This window comes from Pleuronectes platessa, chromosome 15, assembly GCF_947347685.1.
Source record: "Pleuronectes platessa chromosome 15, fPlePla1.1, whole genome shotgun sequence".
Classification (NCBI taxonomy): Eukaryota; Metazoa; Chordata; class Actinopteri; order Pleuronectiformes; family Pleuronectidae; genus Pleuronectes; species Pleuronectes platessa.
The window spans coordinates 13,436,730-13,458,274 of NC_070640.1; the positions used below are offsets into that span (position 1 = coordinate 13,436,730).

The 21,545-nt window shown below is 42.5% G+C and overlaps 1 protein-coding gene across 1 annotated transcript in view; it reads right to left on the bottom strand.

Annotated features, from left to right (window-relative positions):
* Nucleotides 1-1,748: 1,748 nt before the first annotated feature.
* The window catches only part of LOC128457652 (neuronal migration protein doublecortin), a 39,352-nt gene continuing 19,555 nt past the window's right edge, over nucleotides 1,749-21,545 (bottom strand). The window contains exons 3-7 of the mRNA XM_053442435.1: nucleotides 20,048-20,388; nucleotides 8,239-8,341; nucleotides 4,541-4,630; nucleotides 1,919-2,016; nucleotides 1,749-1,805 (exon numbers count right to left, since the gene is read on the bottom strand). Coding sequence (XP_053298410.1) covers nucleotides 1,749-1,805; nucleotides 1,919-2,016; nucleotides 4,541-4,630; nucleotides 8,239-8,341; nucleotides 20,048-20,388 — 689 coding nt within the window. The remainder of the gene's footprint in view (nucleotides 1,806-1,918; nucleotides 2,017-4,540; nucleotides 4,631-8,238; nucleotides 8,342-20,047; nucleotides 20,389-21,545) is intronic.

Here is a 21,545-nt window from a genome sequence, read left to right on the forward strand (position 1 = left end):
TGGCAAGTAGACAGTAAAGTGTCTGTGATGAATAAGTAGCTCCCTGCTTTGTGCTTCAGTGTTTTGTTTTTTCCAATTTAGAGATTCTCAGGTTTGATTCCCTGCAAAGTCGAGAATACTCTTCAGTAGATTCGTAAGACACACGATGCAACTAGAGAAAAGAAATAATCTAAAGACTAAAGAGAGTTGCACACAGAGGCTTGAATAAAGAGTTTAGAGCTCATGTGAGCAACTTAAACCTAGAAATAAGAATATTACCCTTGATATAAATTAATAAACTGTTAAATTTGAAACCCATTGAGCCATGCACATTGGATGAAACCCCACTAACATCGAGTGCCCTGACAACACTAAGCGCCTTAGATGAGCATGATTTAATCTTGATGTGATTTTTTTATGTATTAAAAAGCAACATGCATAAATCTCAAGGTGTGCTTCCTCCAGAATATAAAAAAAACTTACATCTTATTCCCCCTTTCTACAATTCCATGTCTAAAAATCATGCTTTGGCTTTTGAGATGAATATTTATCTTGAATTTCACACACTGTTCGATAAAACATCTTCATATTGGTGGTGAACTGGTCAACAAGGGAATTATTTAGACTTCGGTGAATAAAATGACTTTATAAAAAGGGCCTAACTGTTCTTCCTTTGGTTGTTTTAGGTCCTTACTTTCATGATAATTCACCGATATCATGCACTGCAGTTTGTGAAAATCTAAAACACAGAGGGTATATATAGCTTGAATAGCCTACAGAGGGTCAAAATAGAGGAAACTCCAACATAAAGAATTCCTGCGAGGGTGACGTGAGATGCTTTTTCTTAGCCTCGTCTCTGATGGGACAAAGACGAACGCCAATTTGAGCCAGAATAGGGATTTTCAGACCTCCGTGTGTTTATGGTGGTTTAAATAGCCTGTTCAAGATTATGGTTTTATAATTTCTGGTGTAAATTCTGTCGGGAACACGAATCCCCATCGAGGAGGCGTGGGCTCCTGCCCAGTAATCCTCTTCAGTCAGGAGCTGCATCCCACACATCCTCACCCTCTGCGGAGCGACTTCATTTTGGTTGCTTCTTTTACCATACCCTGTTATTGTGTTGAGCTAATGTTAAGACGGACACTGTAGAGACGTTATGGAAGCACAGCAATGGACGGAGACGTTATGATGGATGTAGCTATATACACATTTACAGACTTTCTCTGGCTTCGCAGACGGCTTCCTCTCACACGGAACCATTAGCTTTCACACTATTAAGCGCATCGGGCAGGAGGACATTGAGAAACATCCCAAATACAAGTGAATCAATAGTCAGCTTTGACTTCACACCCCTAAAAATATAAATTTGCTGCTTGAGATTATGTGACTTAAAACTTAAAGTCTGTGCATCCTTCAATGAAACGTCTGAAACCAAAGTGAAAACGTTACCCCGTGAAATCTGTGGGTGAGAGAGCTGTTTGAGAAATAGTGAAACCTCCAGATAGAAACGTGTCGGAACATTAGTGAGCTGATTTGTTACAATTTGGTCAAAAAGTGAATCATTAATTACAAAAAAAAAGTTTAATTGTTTGTGTGACCCTCAAGCAGCAAATTGGGACGTAGCCCCGGTGGCTAAGGCCTTACAAAAGAGACAAAGACGTGGTTCTCCGAGACAACAGGTGGCACTGTGAGTGACGGTGGAAAGCAGCAGACGTATAAAAACTTCTGTGTTTCAGGCCAAAACAGGAGGCGGGCTGCAGGGGGCGAGTTTACATGGATTCGCCCTGGGAATCCTCGTCATCCAGAGATAAGGGCAAGTAGAGATCCTGGAAAAACAAAAACAATAAAAATCACATAAGGAGCATTTAATGATGGTGTGGTAAAATAGGGCAACAAGATGAAACGGGCCAGAGGAGGAGGAGGAGAGTTGACCCGGTACCTTCTGCTTGTTGTTGAGGGCTGGACTGGTGGGGGTGGAGGTGGGGGAATGCTTGGAAATCGGGGTGGACAGCTGGCTGCTGGAGCCCGTCCCGTTGGCTGAGAGAGTGCCCGCAGATCAGAGAAAAGAGAGAGGGGGGGAAGGGTGAGGGATGGGAGACAGGGAGGGAGAGAAAGAGGTAAACAGAGGAGTGGGTTAGAAAAGTGTACAGGGAGAAGCCTGAACCTCTTTCCTTGGCTCTGGAGAAGAGTGGTGCCTGAGCCGAGGCCTCATTTGGCCGCAGCGTAGAGGGACGCTGTCTCCGAGCCGTTTGTTAGACGCCGTTTTGTTCACTGGGTCTGCGCCTCGCCACGTTGCTAGGATTCCCTGTGTGTGGAACATTGTGTTTACATCTGAGAGCGGTGCGTTGGGATGTCGTCGAGCGTTTTAACTGCTGTCAAAGAGTTTTTTTGTGTGCGGGAGATGAAAAGCAGTTTTTACTATGAGCCAGATGGCCAGAGTCAATTTGAGCCAACGCGAGTTGAAAAAACCCCGACGTGGAAAAAAAGAGTCATTGTTAACCCACTTAATGCCACTGGCTTCATTTAACCACTCAGTCGGATAAACACACTCTCAAATGTAGACTTAAGAAGCTGTTGAAAGGACAAGCCTGTCCAGGAACAAAAAATAAACGCACATCCTATTATCTCTGGGTCTTAAAATCTGAGGTGAGCAGATCTCCCACATTAACTGTACAGAGAGTGCAGCTTTTTCCAAACGTCTCTAGTATCAGCAAAGTTACAAACACTGGAGGGTTTGTCTTCTACAGTTGAGAGCATTTTTCATCCTCTGTAGAAAGAGGAGGATCACTGTGTTTCTTCACTTTCATCACAGGAAGATGGCAGACACATGCACTCATCTCATTAAACCAGTGCAACTGACGACAAGGCTGAAGAAAGTGCTGGTATAAAGATCACTGCCCTGGAAACCACATATACATTTTAGATTGAGGCTAGCCAATGTGAATTTGCACTTCAATGTAAATGCACATGTATTTATTTAGCTGTTGGCAAATAAAAACCCTCCATACCAGCTGTGACCCAACTGGTCTATTTTCCCCCCTTTCTTTACAATTTGAGATAGGGTGCTTTCAAAATTTTCCTTAATAATAGTTAAATAATATTGTTGGAAAAAAACATTTTTATGAGTGAGTACAATTAGGTGCAGCTCCAGTTAAAATCTGAATCTACTACCAGTTAAATGAGGCACGTCACTGACACGTTTCCTCTGCTACGGCCCCGTGATCTCTGCTGACCTCTCAGAGGTGATTCAAACTCAGTTAACTCTCCAGCCTGTTGGCCAACCATCTGCTGTGTTGAAGGCCGGCCTTCACCGATCAAGGATCAATAAAATATACAAGACAGCTGAAGGCCTGAGGGAACCTGCAGAGCTGGAGAACGCACCCTCTCACCTCGCCCATCACCACCAACACCTACCTTGTAAAGTGGTGTGAAACATGAACTGTGGACTACCTGCAGCCACCCCCCCCCCCCCCGAAATCTGTGAGAGCACCGAGTCTCTGCATTTACCTCACAGGAGATTTCACAGCTCTGTCCCCTGCCCCTGCTGAAGAGACAGTGTCACTGACCCTCAAACTTTACTCCTTTACGATGCCAGGGGAAGAATTAGAACGGTTTTTCAATGCAGGATTTGAACCAGTCATTTGATAAATAACAGAGAGAAGAACTGGTGCTGCATCTTTTGTGTCACACCTGCTCGTGTTTAGATTGTATGGCACCAACTGTTCAACGTTGCAGCTGTAAAGTCAGGTAGCATAGAAACGCTGAGGTTTTAAGGTTAAAAGCTGATGTTGACATAAAGCATTCAAACATGTGCAGGCATCAGTGTCTCTATTATGTTTTTTTCATGGATATTCTTAAAATGCTAAATGGGCAAAAAAACTGCTAAAAGTAGATTTCAATGTCTTTGTTTACTTTTCATGTTTTATTCATGGGTTTAAATCAAATAATCTGACAATTATATTACATCTCATCAGATTAGCTTCAATAAACAAAGACTGGATATTACTGTCCCCATTCTCACACATCAGGGTATCTTTTAAGGAGATGTTGTTGTGAGATCAAAGATCTGGTGTTGTTGGGACCCCACAGGAACTGTCCCAACACAGAGAGGAAACACAATTTATAGTCCCTCTAAGCATGTCTTCAAATTACAAACAATAAATAGATAACTGTGGATAGAAGGACAATAAAAATTAAATTCATCTTTTCTATCCTCAAGTATGAACGCCAGATAAAATAATGTTTGATTAATGTCCAAAGCCATCTTCAACAAAAATCCATCCTGAAGCCATTACAAAGCCTGCTATTCTCTACAGAGTAAGGTCAAAGGTCAAGATCAGCTACAGCCCCGCACCACTGGATTTAGTGTCTTCACCCGAGGAGCTACATCACTGTGCCGCCATATCTGATGTGGCATTCGTTTTCATTTCCCGCAGCAGCATTAGCCTCGTTCTACTTTCTACCAGCCCTTTGTTCTGATTTATGGAACAAGGCGAGGTCAGGATCTGCTCCAGTTTACACCGGAAGAGTTACAGTATAGGCGAGATGGTAATGGGCTCACTTGATTCAGCAGGAGACTTGATGCGCCTGATTGGAGCAGGACTCTTCACTGAACCGCGCTGACCCTTGGGCGTCTTCATCACCCTGCACTCTGTGGAGACAAAAGCACAAAGAGAAAGTACGATTATCACTTGTTTCCTAAACTGGATGAGTATAAAATATATAATATAAAGTCTGGATAAAATACGTTTGAAGGTATTCGTAATGTCTGACATTAATGTTAGTATAAAGCTAAACTAGTCAAACTTTAATGTTAGATACCGCTAGATAATACCACAGTGAGAAAATGGGAGATTTTTGTTCTCATTTGGATAAAAAAAAAATCTAAAATCCAGTTAACATGTCATTTGCTCCCTGTGGCAAAGCAAATCCAGAGCGTGGCTCCTGGTGTAGTTCAATCTATTGAACTTTGACTTGTGCTGTGTGTGCTGTGTGTGACGGTCCATTAACACTGCAGTTAACAAATGCCAGTCTGACTCAGACAGCCAGGATTTGACATGTCACAAACCTAAGAAACCAATCCTGTCAGCTTGTGGGCGGAGCTCAGTGGCTGAAAAAAGGCTCCTCGACCAATGGTCAGCTGTGAGGACCTATTATTACTATTAGCATATTCCTAGATCCTCGTCACGAAACGAGGAAAGAAGATGTAGAGTTACATTTGACTCATTTGAAAAACTGAACGGCTGGCTATTGACTTGTCATTTGATTGGTGAAAATGAAATGCAACATGACCAAGGCACTGGGCCCAGCCTCATTATTATTCCAGTTCTAATATGTCAGGGAGGCAGAAGTTGATTTTTGATTCCTCATAAATTGGGCTGAGATTTTTAATTTTTCTTATCTTTCATTAATTTTCATAACACAATAAAAAGCTTTAAATGTCTAATTCCAGCAGTGTTGTATTGTGTCTTTTCTCGCCTGAGTATTTTCAGTAACATGGAACACACCCGGTTTTGTGAGACAGACAAAAAAAAAACAGAGAAGGAAGGAACTGTTTAAATGTATGTATATGTGCGACAGTGTGAGTTTATTTTTAATCACATAAAGATGTATGCAGTGTATATAGAGTGGCTGTATTAATCAGGGCAGGCAGACTCCAGTCCCTGCTACCCCTCCCTCTGCATCGTCCCCTCTGTTTGTACTTTCAGCCCCCTGCCCCCCCTCCTCTTTTCCACTTTTGATGCTAATTATACTATCTGTCCTCCCTCCGTCTCCCGGGATCGACCATGTCTGTCTCCTCTCTCTCTCTTACCCTTCACACACTGCTGCATGCAGACACACAGTACATTTGTGTTCCATTGTTTTGTGCGAGGTGTGCCACCACGCCTTTTGACAGTGCTTCACACTGACAGCTTGTCTCGTCCACTCAGTGGTCTCAAAATAGCCCCCCTCCAAGTGTGTCTGCACAGATTTCCCCTCAGCCTTAACTGACGGTGGTGCTGCATAAACAAGAGTAGCAGGTACACATGTCTTCCACTCTGTTTGCACGTCCATCTGCATAGGATTGTATTGAAAGTGAGGCGCGTGTTTGAAAAATAACCACAGGGGATTCAGATCTATTTTGGTGATTCTGCCAAACCCAAGATTAAAAGCCTGCATCAGTGTACATGGAAAAAAACAAGGTTTATTTCATTGTTATTGCTTGTGTCTGGCATGTTTACATATATACTTAATTATTACCACCGCCAAGGAGGTTATGTTTTATAAAAACAACAACTAACATCTGGCTTTTATCTGCAGAGTGAATGGATACGACTCTGAAGAAGACACAGGTTTTTAAAATCAGCTCCAGGTTTGATCGGCAGTGATGGAAACATGACACCCGGATGAATGTGCTAATTTGGCGAGATAGCAAGGTGCCACAGTTTTCGCTGCATTTGTTAAGTCTAACATGAAGCAACAGGGGAAAAAAAAAAGAAGAGGAGTCACAACCACGTATACCTATTCATTTTTGTATAAAAGAGTTATTTGTTAGGAAAATTACTTGATGGATTTCCACGAAACTTGGAAGGATGTGGGATGGTTCAGGAAAGAACACAGAGCACACATTTTGGTGCTGATTTAGATCAGACAGCAGATCCAGTTTTTTTTTTTTCACATTCCCTCAGAAATTGTTATGTTTTTCCAGCAAATAAACAAATCACGCACTGATATGAGTGTTTTACATTGAGTACAGCTTGCTTGAACTTAAGGGGATGGTTGGGCCTTAGCGGTTGTATGCACTCTACTGAGAGCCATTCTAGCTCATTATATTATCAGAATTACCTTCTGAAACAAAAGGATTCGATCATAAAGCATCAAGACTGATGAGCACTGTGGATACACAGTTTTCGTAATGTAATGCGATGCGATGCATCACAGACAGGCCTCTCTCCTGTGTCTCTGCTCCACTGAGGACAACTCAGTGATGTCTGGATGCTCGAGACTCTCAGCCATTTTATTTAGCATTGCCCTGAGGTTATCATAGATTGAATGAAACAATTTAGATTTGGTTCCATGGGGGCGAGTGTGCTGAGAGGAAAGGGCCCAGATCATTATAAATAAAGTGGAATCGCCATCCTAACCTGATCTGACAAGGAAGCAGGAGCAGAGAAAGGGTTAAAGGAGCACGATGACAAATCAGCCCTGTACTGAATCAGCGCAGCGTTTAGATTCAAAGGACATCGACGCGATACTGAATGCATGGAGGAGGGACGTTGGGTGAAAGTGGGTTTGTTAAAAATAGGGGTATTTCAAAGTCTGCGGGGAGCGGAGAGACTCACTGGGAGGATTGGTTTCACATTTTCTCTCCTCCACTTCTCAGCAGTATCAGCACCAACAGATCAGCTGGCCTGAACCTGTCACCGGACAGATTAATGGCTCTTTCTCCTCTACCTTTCCCTCTCTCTGCTGCCGGCTGCAGATAACACACTTCAATCGCTGCCCGCCGCCTTTTCTAGGCCTGCACCTCACATGTGTAATTTTTCTCCTCACAAAGCTACAGTATGGAAGTGAGCATAACATCTTTTACAGGGACACGGGTGTATTAAACCCACCCCAGGAGCAAATTACCTCTCCTCTTTATGTGGGGGTTTCCACATAAAAGATATGACACAGTTTATATTCTAAGGCTCCATGATATTGAGACCGAGGGAATCATGTCAGAAACATGATAAATTTCACAGATGTTTCTCCATTTTCTAACGCTTATTCTTTTCCTTCATTTTACTTCTTTATTAAATGTTCCCTTTTTGTCCCCATCAAATTATGAATATGAGATTAAAAGGCTGATCTCGTCATCATTAGGTTTATAAACCAGATGGTATAAAACAGTGAGACAGAATTTGAATATCCTGAAACATGCACATAAAATTAATAATATAAATTTGATTCTCTTCAGCCTATACTTTAAAGTTTACATTGATTGATTTATAAGAGCTTGCCAAACATATAGATTAATATTCTTTCAAATGATCTATGATTTAACATAACATGCAAATGATTAGTTCTTTAAATCAAAATGCAGATATAAACAGTGCAAAAGCCCTCTTGTGCATGCAAGGACATTTTCACTGCTGTACTGTGTCACTGCTGCATGAATATTTTGTAATAATTTTGTAGAACAAGGTATACCACACAAAATATTATGTTTTCCGTACACTTATATACAGTCTATGAAATTGTATGATGTAAAATACAGGTTGAAAAAGTTACCCCGACCGTTCTGATCCAGAGAGAAGTCGTCCTGGGCATAGCGGAATTTCTCTGGTCCACATGCAATGAAGACATCGTCATCGCCGAAGAAATCTTGAAGGCAGGTCACCTAAGAAGACAGGAGACAGAACTTATGAGACACTTGATTATTTGTCTTCAACTGGTAGATCCAGAGAAAGACTCTGCAGCCAGGTAGGTGGCTCTGTGAGGCTGTACTGTGCACAGCAGGAACTAACATCAGCAAGCAAACCTGGTGAAATGAAAACGCTAAACAAGTACGTTGCTTACCATTTTCCCCACCAAGGTTTTCCAGGTTAGAATTTTTATATTTGCTCATAAGCACTTAACACAATGTACAGCTGAAGCTGATGGGAAAGTCAAAAGTCTTGCAATCAAGTATTGGACAAATTAGACTTTTGATTTGATGATGCTGCTGTTTGATGAAAGTTAAAGGATCATGGATGCTGTGGCAGTGGAGAAGTAGCCAGTAGAAATATTTATCAGAGGATGAAACTTATAAATGGCTGCACATCATCGATTTATCACTCTGAACCAATGACCGACAGGCCAACACTGCGGTAGAGCCACACACGTCAGTTTTAAGTGCAAATCAAAGCCTTTACACCCTCTACTGAGAGACATATATAAACCAAGAGGGTGGATTGGCCAGGAGGGAATAATCTGTTCATATCAATCTGATTAAATGCCTGTTGGGAATGCCTAATATAATAAAGTGTAAATGCTAATTCTGGACGAATCATCCATTAAGACAGCATGAGGCATTAATCCATTCCTGTGCAGAGGAAGCACCATGAATGATGGAGTCATATGTTTGATGAATGTAAGTAGTGTTAAAATGGTGAAGTATATTTAATATAAATTAGACCACATTCAAATAAATTTATCAAAAAAACATGAATTATCTCAAATTTTGAAAAATGTTCTACCTCACAATGTTAAAGAAACTGAAAAATAATTCCTGTAGCCGCCCAAATTCTGATCTGCACCAAAATGTTTGGGTTTTTCCCGGACCCATAATGCATTTCCTAGTTTTCCTTAGTTTCTTGGAAATCCATTCAAAAGCTTTTATAAAATCCTGCTAATTAACAAACAAACACAAACAAAGGCAGAGGTAAAAAAAAAAAGGACACAGTCTCTGGATAAATTCTCTGAGTAAGAAAGGATGTTGTCGTCTGCCAGCCAAAGGATTTAGGAAGCCTCAGGTGGTGGCGGTCGGTCCCTTTGTCGGTTACTTGTCTTGTTAACATGCCTTTAGCTACAGTAGCGTCATTAACAAAACACATTCACACAAAAGGCATAAAAAGGCTCAAACAGAGAGGATAAAGTTACACCTCCGCTGTAATGTTTAAAAGACTCAACCTCCGTCCCCCGGGACTTTTCACTATAGCAGCTGTTGACACAATATGGCCTACTTAGTGGACAGATGTCTCCGGGCCACACCTTCTCCGCTGCTCCCCAATACACAGGCCCTGTTACCAGCCTAGGCACGCCTATTAAAGCCATTCAACCCAAAAGCTCTTTCCCCTTCGGTTAAAGTGTTTTGTTTTTACTTCCTAGTGCAAGTTAGATTTGTTCCAGAGCATCTTCGTCTCATTTCAGTTAGTCTTTCAACAACTTTTGAGAAGTTTTGAAATTCCAGGTGACTTTCTGGGCTTTTTGTCTTACTTTTTCTAAAAAAACTAAATCTCTCAGAGAAGGAGCCCATCTGTAGGTTTCTCTGAGTGGCCTGAAAGATTATCCTTGGTTGGGCCGTTCGCCAGGATAGTCAAGATGCATCAGGGTTTCCTTTGTGATACACATCTAAACTATGAGCTGCAGATAATTTGGGAACACCGCACCCCAGCAGCTGCCCTGTTGGTTCTCCGTCCTGCTAGACGAGCTAAAAGTGTGCGCTGGTGACTCGGTGGCGTGGCATCCAACAGCTGTACCCTCTCTGCCTCCCACTATGTTCCCACAAGATACTGGCAGGCAGATTCCCCGCTGAGGTACAGAGACGATGCTTCGACTCCAGGGATCCAAATCTAATTGGTTTTTCGGCCGGGGGTTGAATTTACAGGCTGCACATTTGTTTTTTTTTCCTTGTTCATTATCAAGAGATCAGATACATGTTACTTTCATTAGGTTAAACCGTTGCTCTGCAGTAACAGCACCTGACAGTTAATCAAGATGAAAGCATTAAGAAAGGTTCCTTTTCCCTCATGGCCACCGGGGCGGAGGAGAGGAGATGGAAAAGACAGGATGGAATGGGGCGAGAGGGTGGAGACTAGTCCATGTTTTAATGGCTTTAAGAACAGAGCTGATTAAAGGGATAAAGTGTTTAGCCAACAGACTGCTACCTTAATCTCGCTCTTAACGGAATCTCCATTAGAAAAGATGATTAGCTTCTCTCTGCTGGTTTCTGATTGCAGAGGACCACTCGGCGGCTGCAGTTCAGTTCTTACCACTCAACGCGTCCAGAGTGGGGAAATCAAAAATAACAAAAGTGCAATTTACACATTGAAAATCCGGGGTTCTGACGAATTTTTTGCACAAGTACAGTGGCCTTTCTAAACCCACTCATCTGGAATGTTTGCTTGGCCTGTGGTGATGCTGGTTGCAGCTTTCTTGACTGTGAAAGTGACCTGCAGTAATTAAGTTACGGCAAATAAAGACCAGCTGCAGAACAGTGAAGCTGCACCACCGCTGCTGCACAAAGAGCTGTTCGTTCAAAGTCCAGCAAAGCTCAACTCAGTCCACAGACACCCCGATCTGGAGAATCAGCGCTGATGTCTGGATCGACAAAGTCACTTATGTTGATGAGTCCCAGGCTTTGCTGCTACAAAGCGCTGGTCGTCAAAGTTTAATAATATTGAACATATCGCATGTCAAATTCTCAAAAAATTTGACAAAGCATTTCCTTGGGCCCTCATCAATACACTTGCCAGGACTGAAGCCGATAAGAATAACGGGTTCGTGAGATATTCCAGCCACAGACAGATTCCTGGACATATTTGATAGATTGTTTGTCGTCTCTTGTCTCACACATCTGGGACTGACGGGTGCTTAGCGAGTGTGTACCTCCACCGAGGCCAAAACTCTATTTCGCCATATGAAAGAAAGGGAAGAGAAAAATCTTGGGTCCACCCGATTATCCGGATCTGCACCAAAATTTAAAAAGGGCTCTTTCTTCTAACCCCTCCATACAAGTCTATGTAAATCAGTTCAGTAGGTTTTAGAGTAATCCTGAGGACAGTCATGCAGCAGTGAAGACCTCCTTGGCAGATGGAGTAAGTCACACTTTAAAGTGCACTGTTAAGTTTATGAGTCTCAGGCTCAGTAAGCTCAACAGCAAAAAAAAAAATCACAGCGATCTCTCCAAGAAGAGCTTTGCCACGTTTTTTCTTCATCACTTCTGAACCAAGATATCACTATAATGCAACATGTGAGAGAGCATGATGACACAGTTCATGAAAAGGCAGCCGGCTCTGAACCTGGGCACGTCCACCCTTCTTGTCAGTCCTTAGCAACAACACTAAATCCCATTTAGAAATCCTATTAATCCAGTTCCCCAGGGTGATCACTTGAGATCCACATCATACCACGCAGGTCTCAGACCAGGCCTCTCTACAGCATTAAACCTACAAATAATTCATATACAGTGTGTATCAAATGTCCTGCAGCCTTTCAAACAATCATCCAAATCTGACCTGCATGTGCACAACTTTCTGATGATAAGAATTATCATCAGGCATTATTTTCCCCTCGTCGGCCTATGGACAGTTGCTGTAAGCCTCGGTAAGTTTTGACATCTGTCTACAGTTGACAGACACACGGGAAAAGATCCTGTTCGCTTTGCACGCAATCACAACGAGAGCAAAATGTCAGCGTCTCTTTGAAACGTGGCTGCAGTGAAGAAAGGGCAGGCCGGCTCGGGAACATTCGAATGTAGGTTATGAAGCATCCTCTCTCAATTTGAAAAGGTCAGTCAGCTGCATCAGACACAGCCACCTGGCAAACGGGTTCCAGGAGGAGGACAATATGAAATGACATGATGTCACTTTGATTTTTGCAAAGCCTTCGTGGTTATTTACACACTGTGCACGCACCCAGACGCACACATCAGAACCAGTATGTATATATTTATTGACGGGTTAATCATAAAAAAAGCTTTTATGAAGAACTGGCTCCTTCCAGACTCCAGGTGCCCCCCACCCCCTGTCCCACCAAGCCCATCCCTAATCTCTGCCTCACCAGCTGTCCGTACCAAAAGACCCCCAGGAAACCACTAGCCCATCCACCATGAGCTATATGCTCCCATCCACAAACTACACAACTGAATTATTCAGAGTTCCTTATAGACCAACTGACCAATCATCCACAGATGCAGATATTTCATTAGGTGATGGTGGTCAAGTGGTAAATTTAGAAATTGAGAACACTGTAGCTGGGGAGATAGAGGGTCACGAGTTAGGACCATTTCTCTAGTTTGTCTCTCTGCTGCTATATGAATGTTCGCAAAACTACTGGCAATTAATTCAGGAGATATTTCCAAATTTAATAGAATTCATATATGGAGCAACCAGATAACAAGCTATTTGATGCTCTGTCCACACTACTGCAGATATTTTGCAGAATGAACCTTTTCTCTTTTCCTCAATTCCAAAGTTTTCAAAACCTCTGGTGTATATGTGTCCAAGTTTGTGGCACAACTACAACAACAGTTGGTAAAGAAACAGTCGTATTGATCTGGGCTGACCAAGGCTGTAATCCTTTGGAAATGGACGTACTGGGAGTGGGTCCTAACTGTCCGCAGAAGATTTTCTGTTTCTGATCCTGTTTGAAATCGATCCAAATTAAAAACCATAACAGTTAGAGAAATCTTTCTTTTTGCAGCAGCAATCCAAGGCCTCTGTCTTTCTCCTCGAGTTTTATGATCTTAATGACGGAAAATGTGAAGTGAAATATGTGTTGATAACCTGGGGTGGTACGGGAGAGCGGTGGGAGAGGAGCAGGGGAGAATGGGCAGATCTGCAAAATGAATAATGTACAATGGTAAAAGAAATAACTCATCCAGTGCTGAGGCCTTTTTTTAAAATTACATTTTCACGTCAATGTGTTTTATGTGTATATTGGACCAACTTTGGTCACAAATGTACGAATTATTGTGTACATTTTTAGAGGATTCAGGCATATAAAGAGTTTTCAAGAAATGACAGTGAGAAAAAATACCAATGTGGGCACTGGTGGACCATTTCTATTGCTGAGTTTAATTTGTTTTTGTGTGAAGTGGCAGAAAAGACCTTCAGACAAAGCCCATGTGTCATTTGTCTCCGACATGCAGCTGAACTGTATTCACTTCAGCAGAAATGAATTAGTGGAGAGAAACCGGACCTCAGGACTCAGTCACTTTGACTCCACACTCCCATGTTAATTGATCTCCTTGCAAAGGAAGTAAAGCTGATCAATGTTGCATTGTAGCGCTCGGACTCCCTGTCGTGACCTGGGCGTCTCATCTAACCTGTGTCGCTGTGACTAACACTGAAGACTCAACTCCAGCGTTAATGAGTCAGCAGAAAATACATCCTTAAATAATAAAAACACCATAGAGGAGTCATCTCACATCAGCCCATGCGGTTCTCCTCCCACTTCTGTACTGGTACTGCACTGTAAAGCAGTTTTTTTTTTAAGTCTTCAGTGGGGGTGCACACTGCAGCATTTTCTATTTTACTGTGCTTTCTGTACATCGGCAGATAAGAGTACAGGGGACACTTCAAAAGGGGGAAAATTCAAAGATTTCAAGTTTAAAGTTGTACGTTTTTAAGAATAAAGTCGTAAGTGTCGTGTTACAGGGGGAACTTCAGAGGATAAGCCGGCCGCCTGAGTTAAAATGAGAAATGTGGAGCACATCTATAATATAGTATAAAAATAAAACACATAATCCTTGGTCCATCAGCATCACATTATCATAATAATTGAAGACTTGTGAAAGAAACATCTATTCCGAACAAAGACCCTTTTGTTGGAGCAGGAAATGTCTGCGAGTGGTCGACTGGTTCGTTACATCTGCGCGATATTCAAAGAGGTTTACTAGTTTCTCATGAGACAAGGAGATTTATAATCAAGATTTATAATTCTGCCAAAAAGCTTTATTTCTGTATTGTCAGAATATCATGTTTCTTTCCTCATTAAATATGACTGAATTCTAGTAATATGACATTATAGTCTTTAATATGACCCTAATACGTCACAGGCATGAGAGGATGTGACTGCGTTAGGTGTAAGGTTGAGTGCATAGTAATCAATTCAAGTTTGAGTTAAAGAAAACAACAAATCCTACAGTGAGCAGATACATTTTCATTTTAAATATGACATTGTGTAGTCTCAGGATTACCGAGCTGTGTGGGAGGAAGTGTAAAAAAAGATTAAAAAGGCGGAAAAGGAGCCGGTAAGACCCGGTTTGCAACCCATGAGGAAACACCCACACACACACTGCTTCACTGTTGGATCAATATCAGCCTCTGCAATGAGCAGAATATTCCTCCAGAACACAGTCTCCATTTTATATCAGTGTCTCACAGACAATGAAAAGAGCTTGAAATACACCAAAAAAATCAAATTGGCAGATTTTCTAAAAACAGCTCGGTTACCAGAACCAGTCAAATCCAAAACAGTGAATTTAAATATAAAGAAATCCCATATTTGGGCATCAGGAAATGCTTCTCGCTGGTTTCTTCTCTGACCTGTCGGTGACCTTGGTGCACCAGTACAGTCTGAGGGCTACTGCAGATTTTCTTTTTTTTCCCCCGGATGCATTTGGAGCACAGATGAGCCAGTTAGGCTGCAATATCTGCACAGTCATGGGGACCAGCTGGTGCCTGATGTTGTTTTAACCCCGCCCCTCCCCGAGCCCCCGAGGAAGCAGGCTTTCCATTTGGATGACTGATGTGGTCTTAACATTATTAAATCCTGCCACCAACCCCCCCGCGGACATGCTCACTTGTTGATGTGGTGTTCTTGCAGGAAGGGAGGTTGTGGGGGGGACAGACGATGCATACGGGTTGCCATGCCTGCCCGGGATGCTTCATCGTGGGGGCCGCGCCCCTCCATCAGCCTGACTATCTGCATCTGTTTGTGTGTGTGTGTGTGTGTTTGTGTGTGACTAATATGCGGCTGTGGTGACTTGTGTTGACAGGTGAGGAGCAGAGAGCAGGCAGGTAAGACCCTGCGTAAAGAGCACACTCAGCGTACTACAGCCATTGTCAAAACCTGAATCCATTACAGCGGAGCTTATTGCCATGACAACTGCTTCTGCAGCATGGCAGAGAGCAGGCAGACTGTGCGCGCGCTGATAACCAGTAAGAATCAGGCTTTTCTGCCCCGTTACTGGATACTGGGAGCCCTGAACCCACGCCTCTGTCCAGCTCCCATTCAGTGAATTATTTCTGCAGCATCAGTTATGAACTTTTAAAGCGAATTTGAATCTTTTGTTCTTCGACAATAACGGTGTGACCTTGTGCCTGAAGTATCCGTTTCTTTTCTTCTGCGACTCATTTTATTATAATACTATTTCTTCATTCTAAAACCAGCTTGGAATAAAGGACACTCAAATCTGTTAAGAGACTCCTCTGCAATCCTGCAAAGGCAATTTACAAGGGCAAATCACACAGCCACACAATGGACCCTCCAATACACAGATTTCTTTTTACAAATGATATTCGGATTTGGCAACCCCCCAAACTGCAATCCTGCTGAACACGTCGTAGATCTTAAATGCAAATCAGAAGTATTCTCCTGTGCAGACACCTCTCTCACACAGAAGAATGCAGAATAGAGTGCCGGCAATCAAATAAACCCTCTGGTTTAATGAAGCCTTTAGAAGCAGTGAGAGCAAATCAAGAAAATTTACTTTTTTTGTATGTGCTGTGAGGAGCGGTGAATAATTACTCCCCATCAGCAGAAATAAAATTATCCTAATTTGCTCTTAGAATGGAGAATGACTCCTGAATCCACCGGCCCCACCCTTCCTGACTGAAGTGAAAAGCACCGACGTTTGAGGGGAAAATTGGAGTGATTCTGTTCCCGGACAAAGAGAGGACGACAGGCTGTCTTTAGAGTCGACACGGCACCGAGGAGTACGCCAAAATCCAGCCTGAGGAGCCGCCATTTAAAAAATAAAACAAAAAAGATAGAAAACACAATCTGTGCAACCTTTTAGTCGAGCACAAATTCATCTTTCACAATCAAACATCCCTACAGCCCATGATGGAATGTACACAGGTAAAGAGATAATAATGTGACATGTTTTTTTAAACCAAAGACTTGCATTGATAGACCCTCACACCCACTACAGGATGTGGTATCTGACAGACCAGTCCACACCAGCTGGGCTCTCTTTGTGCCCGAGATGTGGTCTCCTAGCAACCGGTCCCAGCAGCTATCGCAACGGAATGGGAAGAGGAGGATCGACGGAGAGTCAGGGAGGGAGGGGCGGGCGCTGCTGCTGCATCAATATTGCCTCTACCATATCACCTCCACCACAGAGCAGCTGCAGTGTGCCTCTGCACACAAAGGCGCCGCAATAAACGTGCGCAGCATTTTCACCACATTTCTGCGCATTGCCACGAGGCGCCGGCACGAGTCAATGGACACTGATCATCAGATAATCCATCTATTCATACCGCAATGACAACAGGATCAATATGCTCTGATTGGGATGGCTAACGCATGGGCAGGCTATTAAATATACTTTGTGGGAAGCAATAATTATAAAAAATTCATAGCAAGGGGAAAAAAAGGGAGGGATGAAACCTGACCACAGAGATAAATGCACAAAAATACATCAACGACTGTAACATCCTACAAGATGATAAGAATGTCCAAACAGCACAAGTGTTTCTGTAGGAAGGAAATCTGTTCAACGCCCAGGGCAGCCAGACTGCACCCATGGGAGAGAGCATTAAAATCAAATTCCCTAATCTATCAATTCGGCACTCCGCCCCTCCTCCAATACACACATGTGCCTTATTACTACAAAGTAAAAAAAGAAAAAACCAAGAGGCACAACCTACAGGAGCTCAGCAGGCCACAATCCCCAGTCCATCTGTAATGAATAATACAGGACAAAAGGTCCCCACACGAGGATTTGTGAACATTTAACCATATCAAAGAGGGCGCTGAAGAACAGATGTCCGTATGCACATCCGCACATGCTTCCGCGACTGCTCCGCATCCACGCCTCCGTTCATTTACTGCCACTCACAATAGTCTGGAAAACCAAAGCTATGTGATCTCTGCAGCAGAAATACAGGTGAGCGAGCGAGAGGTTTTAGATGAGGTCACTCCCCACTGCACGGAAGAACATACACGTATATAACCCAAATAACCTTTTCTCTTTGGACCACAGGACTCATTAACATTTGATTTATTACTTTATGAAGTCATACACATCTTGATATGAAGTATATAGGCAGCCCAGACGATCTCAGAGACCTCTCCACAGCCTCCCAGTTGAAGTGACCCTGCCTGGTGAGTGTGTTTGTCCTTCCAGACTGTTCTATTAAAGCTCAAACATGAATAAACCATCATGTCCTTTTATGGCTGTGAGAAGAGAAAACAATAGTCTTCCCCCGGGAGTGACTTTTAGCCCAAGTTCAAACAGATCATTTGATCTCTGTGCTTTTGCATCTGTGCCCAGATTTGAACCTACATAGTAAATTCATGGTAAACCTGGATTGGTGATAATAGTCTATACAAGTAATATTTGTACCGTTATATATGTGACAATGCTAAGCCCTCTATCAAATACAGTCCAACATGTAAAAACATTTTCTTGCCTTTACTAGAGATGTTCCGATACCAGCATCAGAAAGGCCTGTGATACTGCCAACAAAGCCTGGTGGGGCATCTACGAGTACACGAATTTATGTAAGAAGTCCTTCCCATGTCTAGTAGTATATTAGTTTAATTCAGATGAGATCTTTAAATGTACCAATATCAGTATCGGTAAAAAAAACAACTAAAAAAACGTGAGGGACAAATGTTATCAGAACATCTCTGCCCTTTACAGATGTGAAGTTATAGATTGACCTATTTATCTGTGTAGAGAAACTCTCAAAACTGTAAGAGCCAAAGAGAAAGTTTGAAATTATGTATATACAAATAAAAATACATAATTTGCTGATTGAATTTAGCAGGTAAGCAAAATAGGCAGCTGTACGAACTAGCCAATCAGAATAAACTCAATGAGCCAGTTACCCAATGGACATTAGGATGCAGGGTTAAACATTTCAATAAAGTGAAATAAAGATTGATGGAGATGCAGAAGCAATGTTCATGAATGCCACTATGAATAATCTGAACTGTGATTTGTATTTTTGTAATTCAGGCAGCATATTGCCTTAAATTACAGAGTTTTGACGTCAGTGCGTGTTTTGATGTGCCCACAGCCAGCCAGTGGAAACTGGCTCTCTGCAGGTTCTTCTCATGGGGATTCCTGTGCCCTGAATTCTGTTTGGCCACATCAGCCAGAGGATCCCATTCAGTGAACTCCAGAGAGTCGTCAAACTCGCTCAGGACACTTTACTCTGTGGCTTGTGTTACATGGAGCAGGACGTGTGCATTTCAGACCTCAACAAGTCAAGCACCATCATCACATAGGGAATTAATGATGAGGATCCAGACACGTATTTGACAGACTGGGTGTCTCTAGTACTATAGGAAGCGTTGAAACATTTTTTAACTCCCAACCTCAGATGTTTTCGGAAGTCAGCATATAGGAAAGGATTTTAGAATTTCCAGAGTAAATTCAAGTTTCAGTGTTTTATTTAAATGCCTGCATGCACCACCCTAAAGCAACAAAGGGGGACAAAATGATCAAACACAACAATACAGCGCTCGACTCTTTGTACCCGGCCATAGTGGGTGGAGGGCAGAACTTCCCAGGATTTGAGCTTTTCAAAACGCAGATCTACTAAAGAAAAATACCTGTGGCCTAAAAACTAACTGCACAACAAAAGGCAGGTGGACAGGACACTAATGACCTGAACCACAAGACAGGAGAATCTGCTGTGTGAGAGTGAACGTGAGAACAAAGACTGCAGACAATGAAGGTCATTTTTCGCTCAGGTTGTTCTCATGGTTCTCAAGGTTCTCATGAACTGGCTCCTGTTGACTTATGGTCAGAGGGGACAATAGCATTTTGTCTTCTTTCTTGCATTCACAAACACATAATTTGGTTTCCTGCTTCTTTTGATGCTGGCGATACCAGCCTGGGCGTGGGTGGACATAGGAATAATGACCTGTTCTCAATCCAGACCACAATTGTTCCTATTGTGTAACTTTAACTAATGTGCTCCACCATCTTTATTCCCAGACCAGAGATTTTTTCTGAGTTTCAAATGAACACTAAAATCTTGGTACAATTGAGTTTTAGCTGTTTTTGAGTTTTTCATTTGCACGATATGAATTACAGGTTTCCAGATGCAATTATAGAGCGTAACAGTGACTGCCCACTTTTAGAACAGCTCTGGTTCCGGAAGTTCATTTCCCATTCATTTTCTCCATTGACAGTTTAGAGAAACCTCATAAAGAGTTTTAAGTCTAGAACAAGGCCGAACAGCTACGAGATGAATCTTGAGCACAAATAATTGATGCTGAAAAGATATTGGTACGAGGGTACTAAATCTTTTTAAGATCAGAGAAACTACACATCCCATTCCAATACAGACTATTTACCATTTAAAATGAATAGTAACCACTGTTAAGCTCTAATCGAATGTCTTATCTTTATGTAATGACGGCTGAAAGTGAGACGTACCTGCTTGCCATCCAGCGTGTAGATCCTCTTCACGATCCCACTTTCAAGTTTGATGGCCTCTGTGATGTCGGTGAGGACCTGCTCGAAGGAGTGTGCCGTTTTCTTGTTGAGCAGAATGCGCACAGCCTTGCGCGGCTTCACGCCACTGCGCATCACCGTCACGAGCTTGGGGCGAACAAAGTCCTTGGTCTCCCTGGCCTCGCACGCGGCCTTGGCGGCTAAGGACTGCATGTTCTTCTGGCTCGCCGAGGCCTTTACATTCACAGACCAGTTGGGGTTGACGTTCTTTGTGTAGTCAACCTTCTTGTACAAGTTCTCTGATGCACAAACGTAGCTTTCCCCTGCAACGCCAAAATAAAAAATTGGGTTAGTGTGTTGTAACACATTCAGCAGTTCAACTCTGACACCAGAGAGTCCCAGAGGTGTCCAATCAGAAACATTCCAACCTGCAGGAACTCAAATGATCAGATGTCAAGACCAGTGGGAGAACATTTAACACCTCTGATTTCATCTCAGTTCGATCTAATGTCACAACTAAAACTCGTTTTTTCTTTGTTGAAGAATATAGTGCAAACTGCAGATGGTGTCAGTTTGATTTTCAGACCTTGCTGAGAATTAAAATAGTCTGTTGCACGGTGATCATGAATATTTATGTACCATAACTCCCACCTGCATGTGTATGTCTGGTGCTATAGGAAAAAACTAAAACTTCAAAGATCACCCATGAGACCACAGCACAAACCAGTCCAACAGTACCGGAGCTGTACGGTACACACCGACAGTAATAACAATACAGTAGAGACACATCTTCACACTTTGAAGACTCCTTCTGGTTTTGAGTTTAAATATTCCCTTCGGCTTCATTAGACCTATATAACGAAACCCAGTGCACATTAAAAGGAGGACTTCAGTAAGGACAGTGCTGATAGAAATACCTATACCATTTCATATTGTGTTTCATCCCTAATTGCCTTGTGTCACCAATTACCCTTTGTAATTCCTAAACTGCCCGAAGGAAACAAACATGGACAGTGAACGCGAAGATAAACATGGTCATTTTGAACCGGGAAAAAAACTCAGATTAGTCAAAGATTAACAAGATCATAGACAAAAGAGGAGTTACTTCTGTCAGCAGGACATGGTTTCACAAAGTCGGAATCACAAATCCAGACTTTAAGTTAATTATGCCGCCACAACATACTCAAATCCAGCCAAACTCTTTGACCACCTACGCAAGAATCGAGTCAGAACAGAGCAGAGTCTACGGAGCGAGAAGGTACAAAGAAAATCTGACGTTATAAGAGCCTTTGATCCTTGGCAAATCATATAAAAAAACTGCAAAGAAGTAAGAGGATAACAGCTGCAGATACAAGGTGTACATAAAGGACGGACGACAATGACTCCCTATCTGGTGGCTTGCTCCAGTATAACTCCAATAAATCATCCTGTCTCCATGTTAGCAAATGGGACATGGACTAAACTAAAAAGTGCCGCGCCT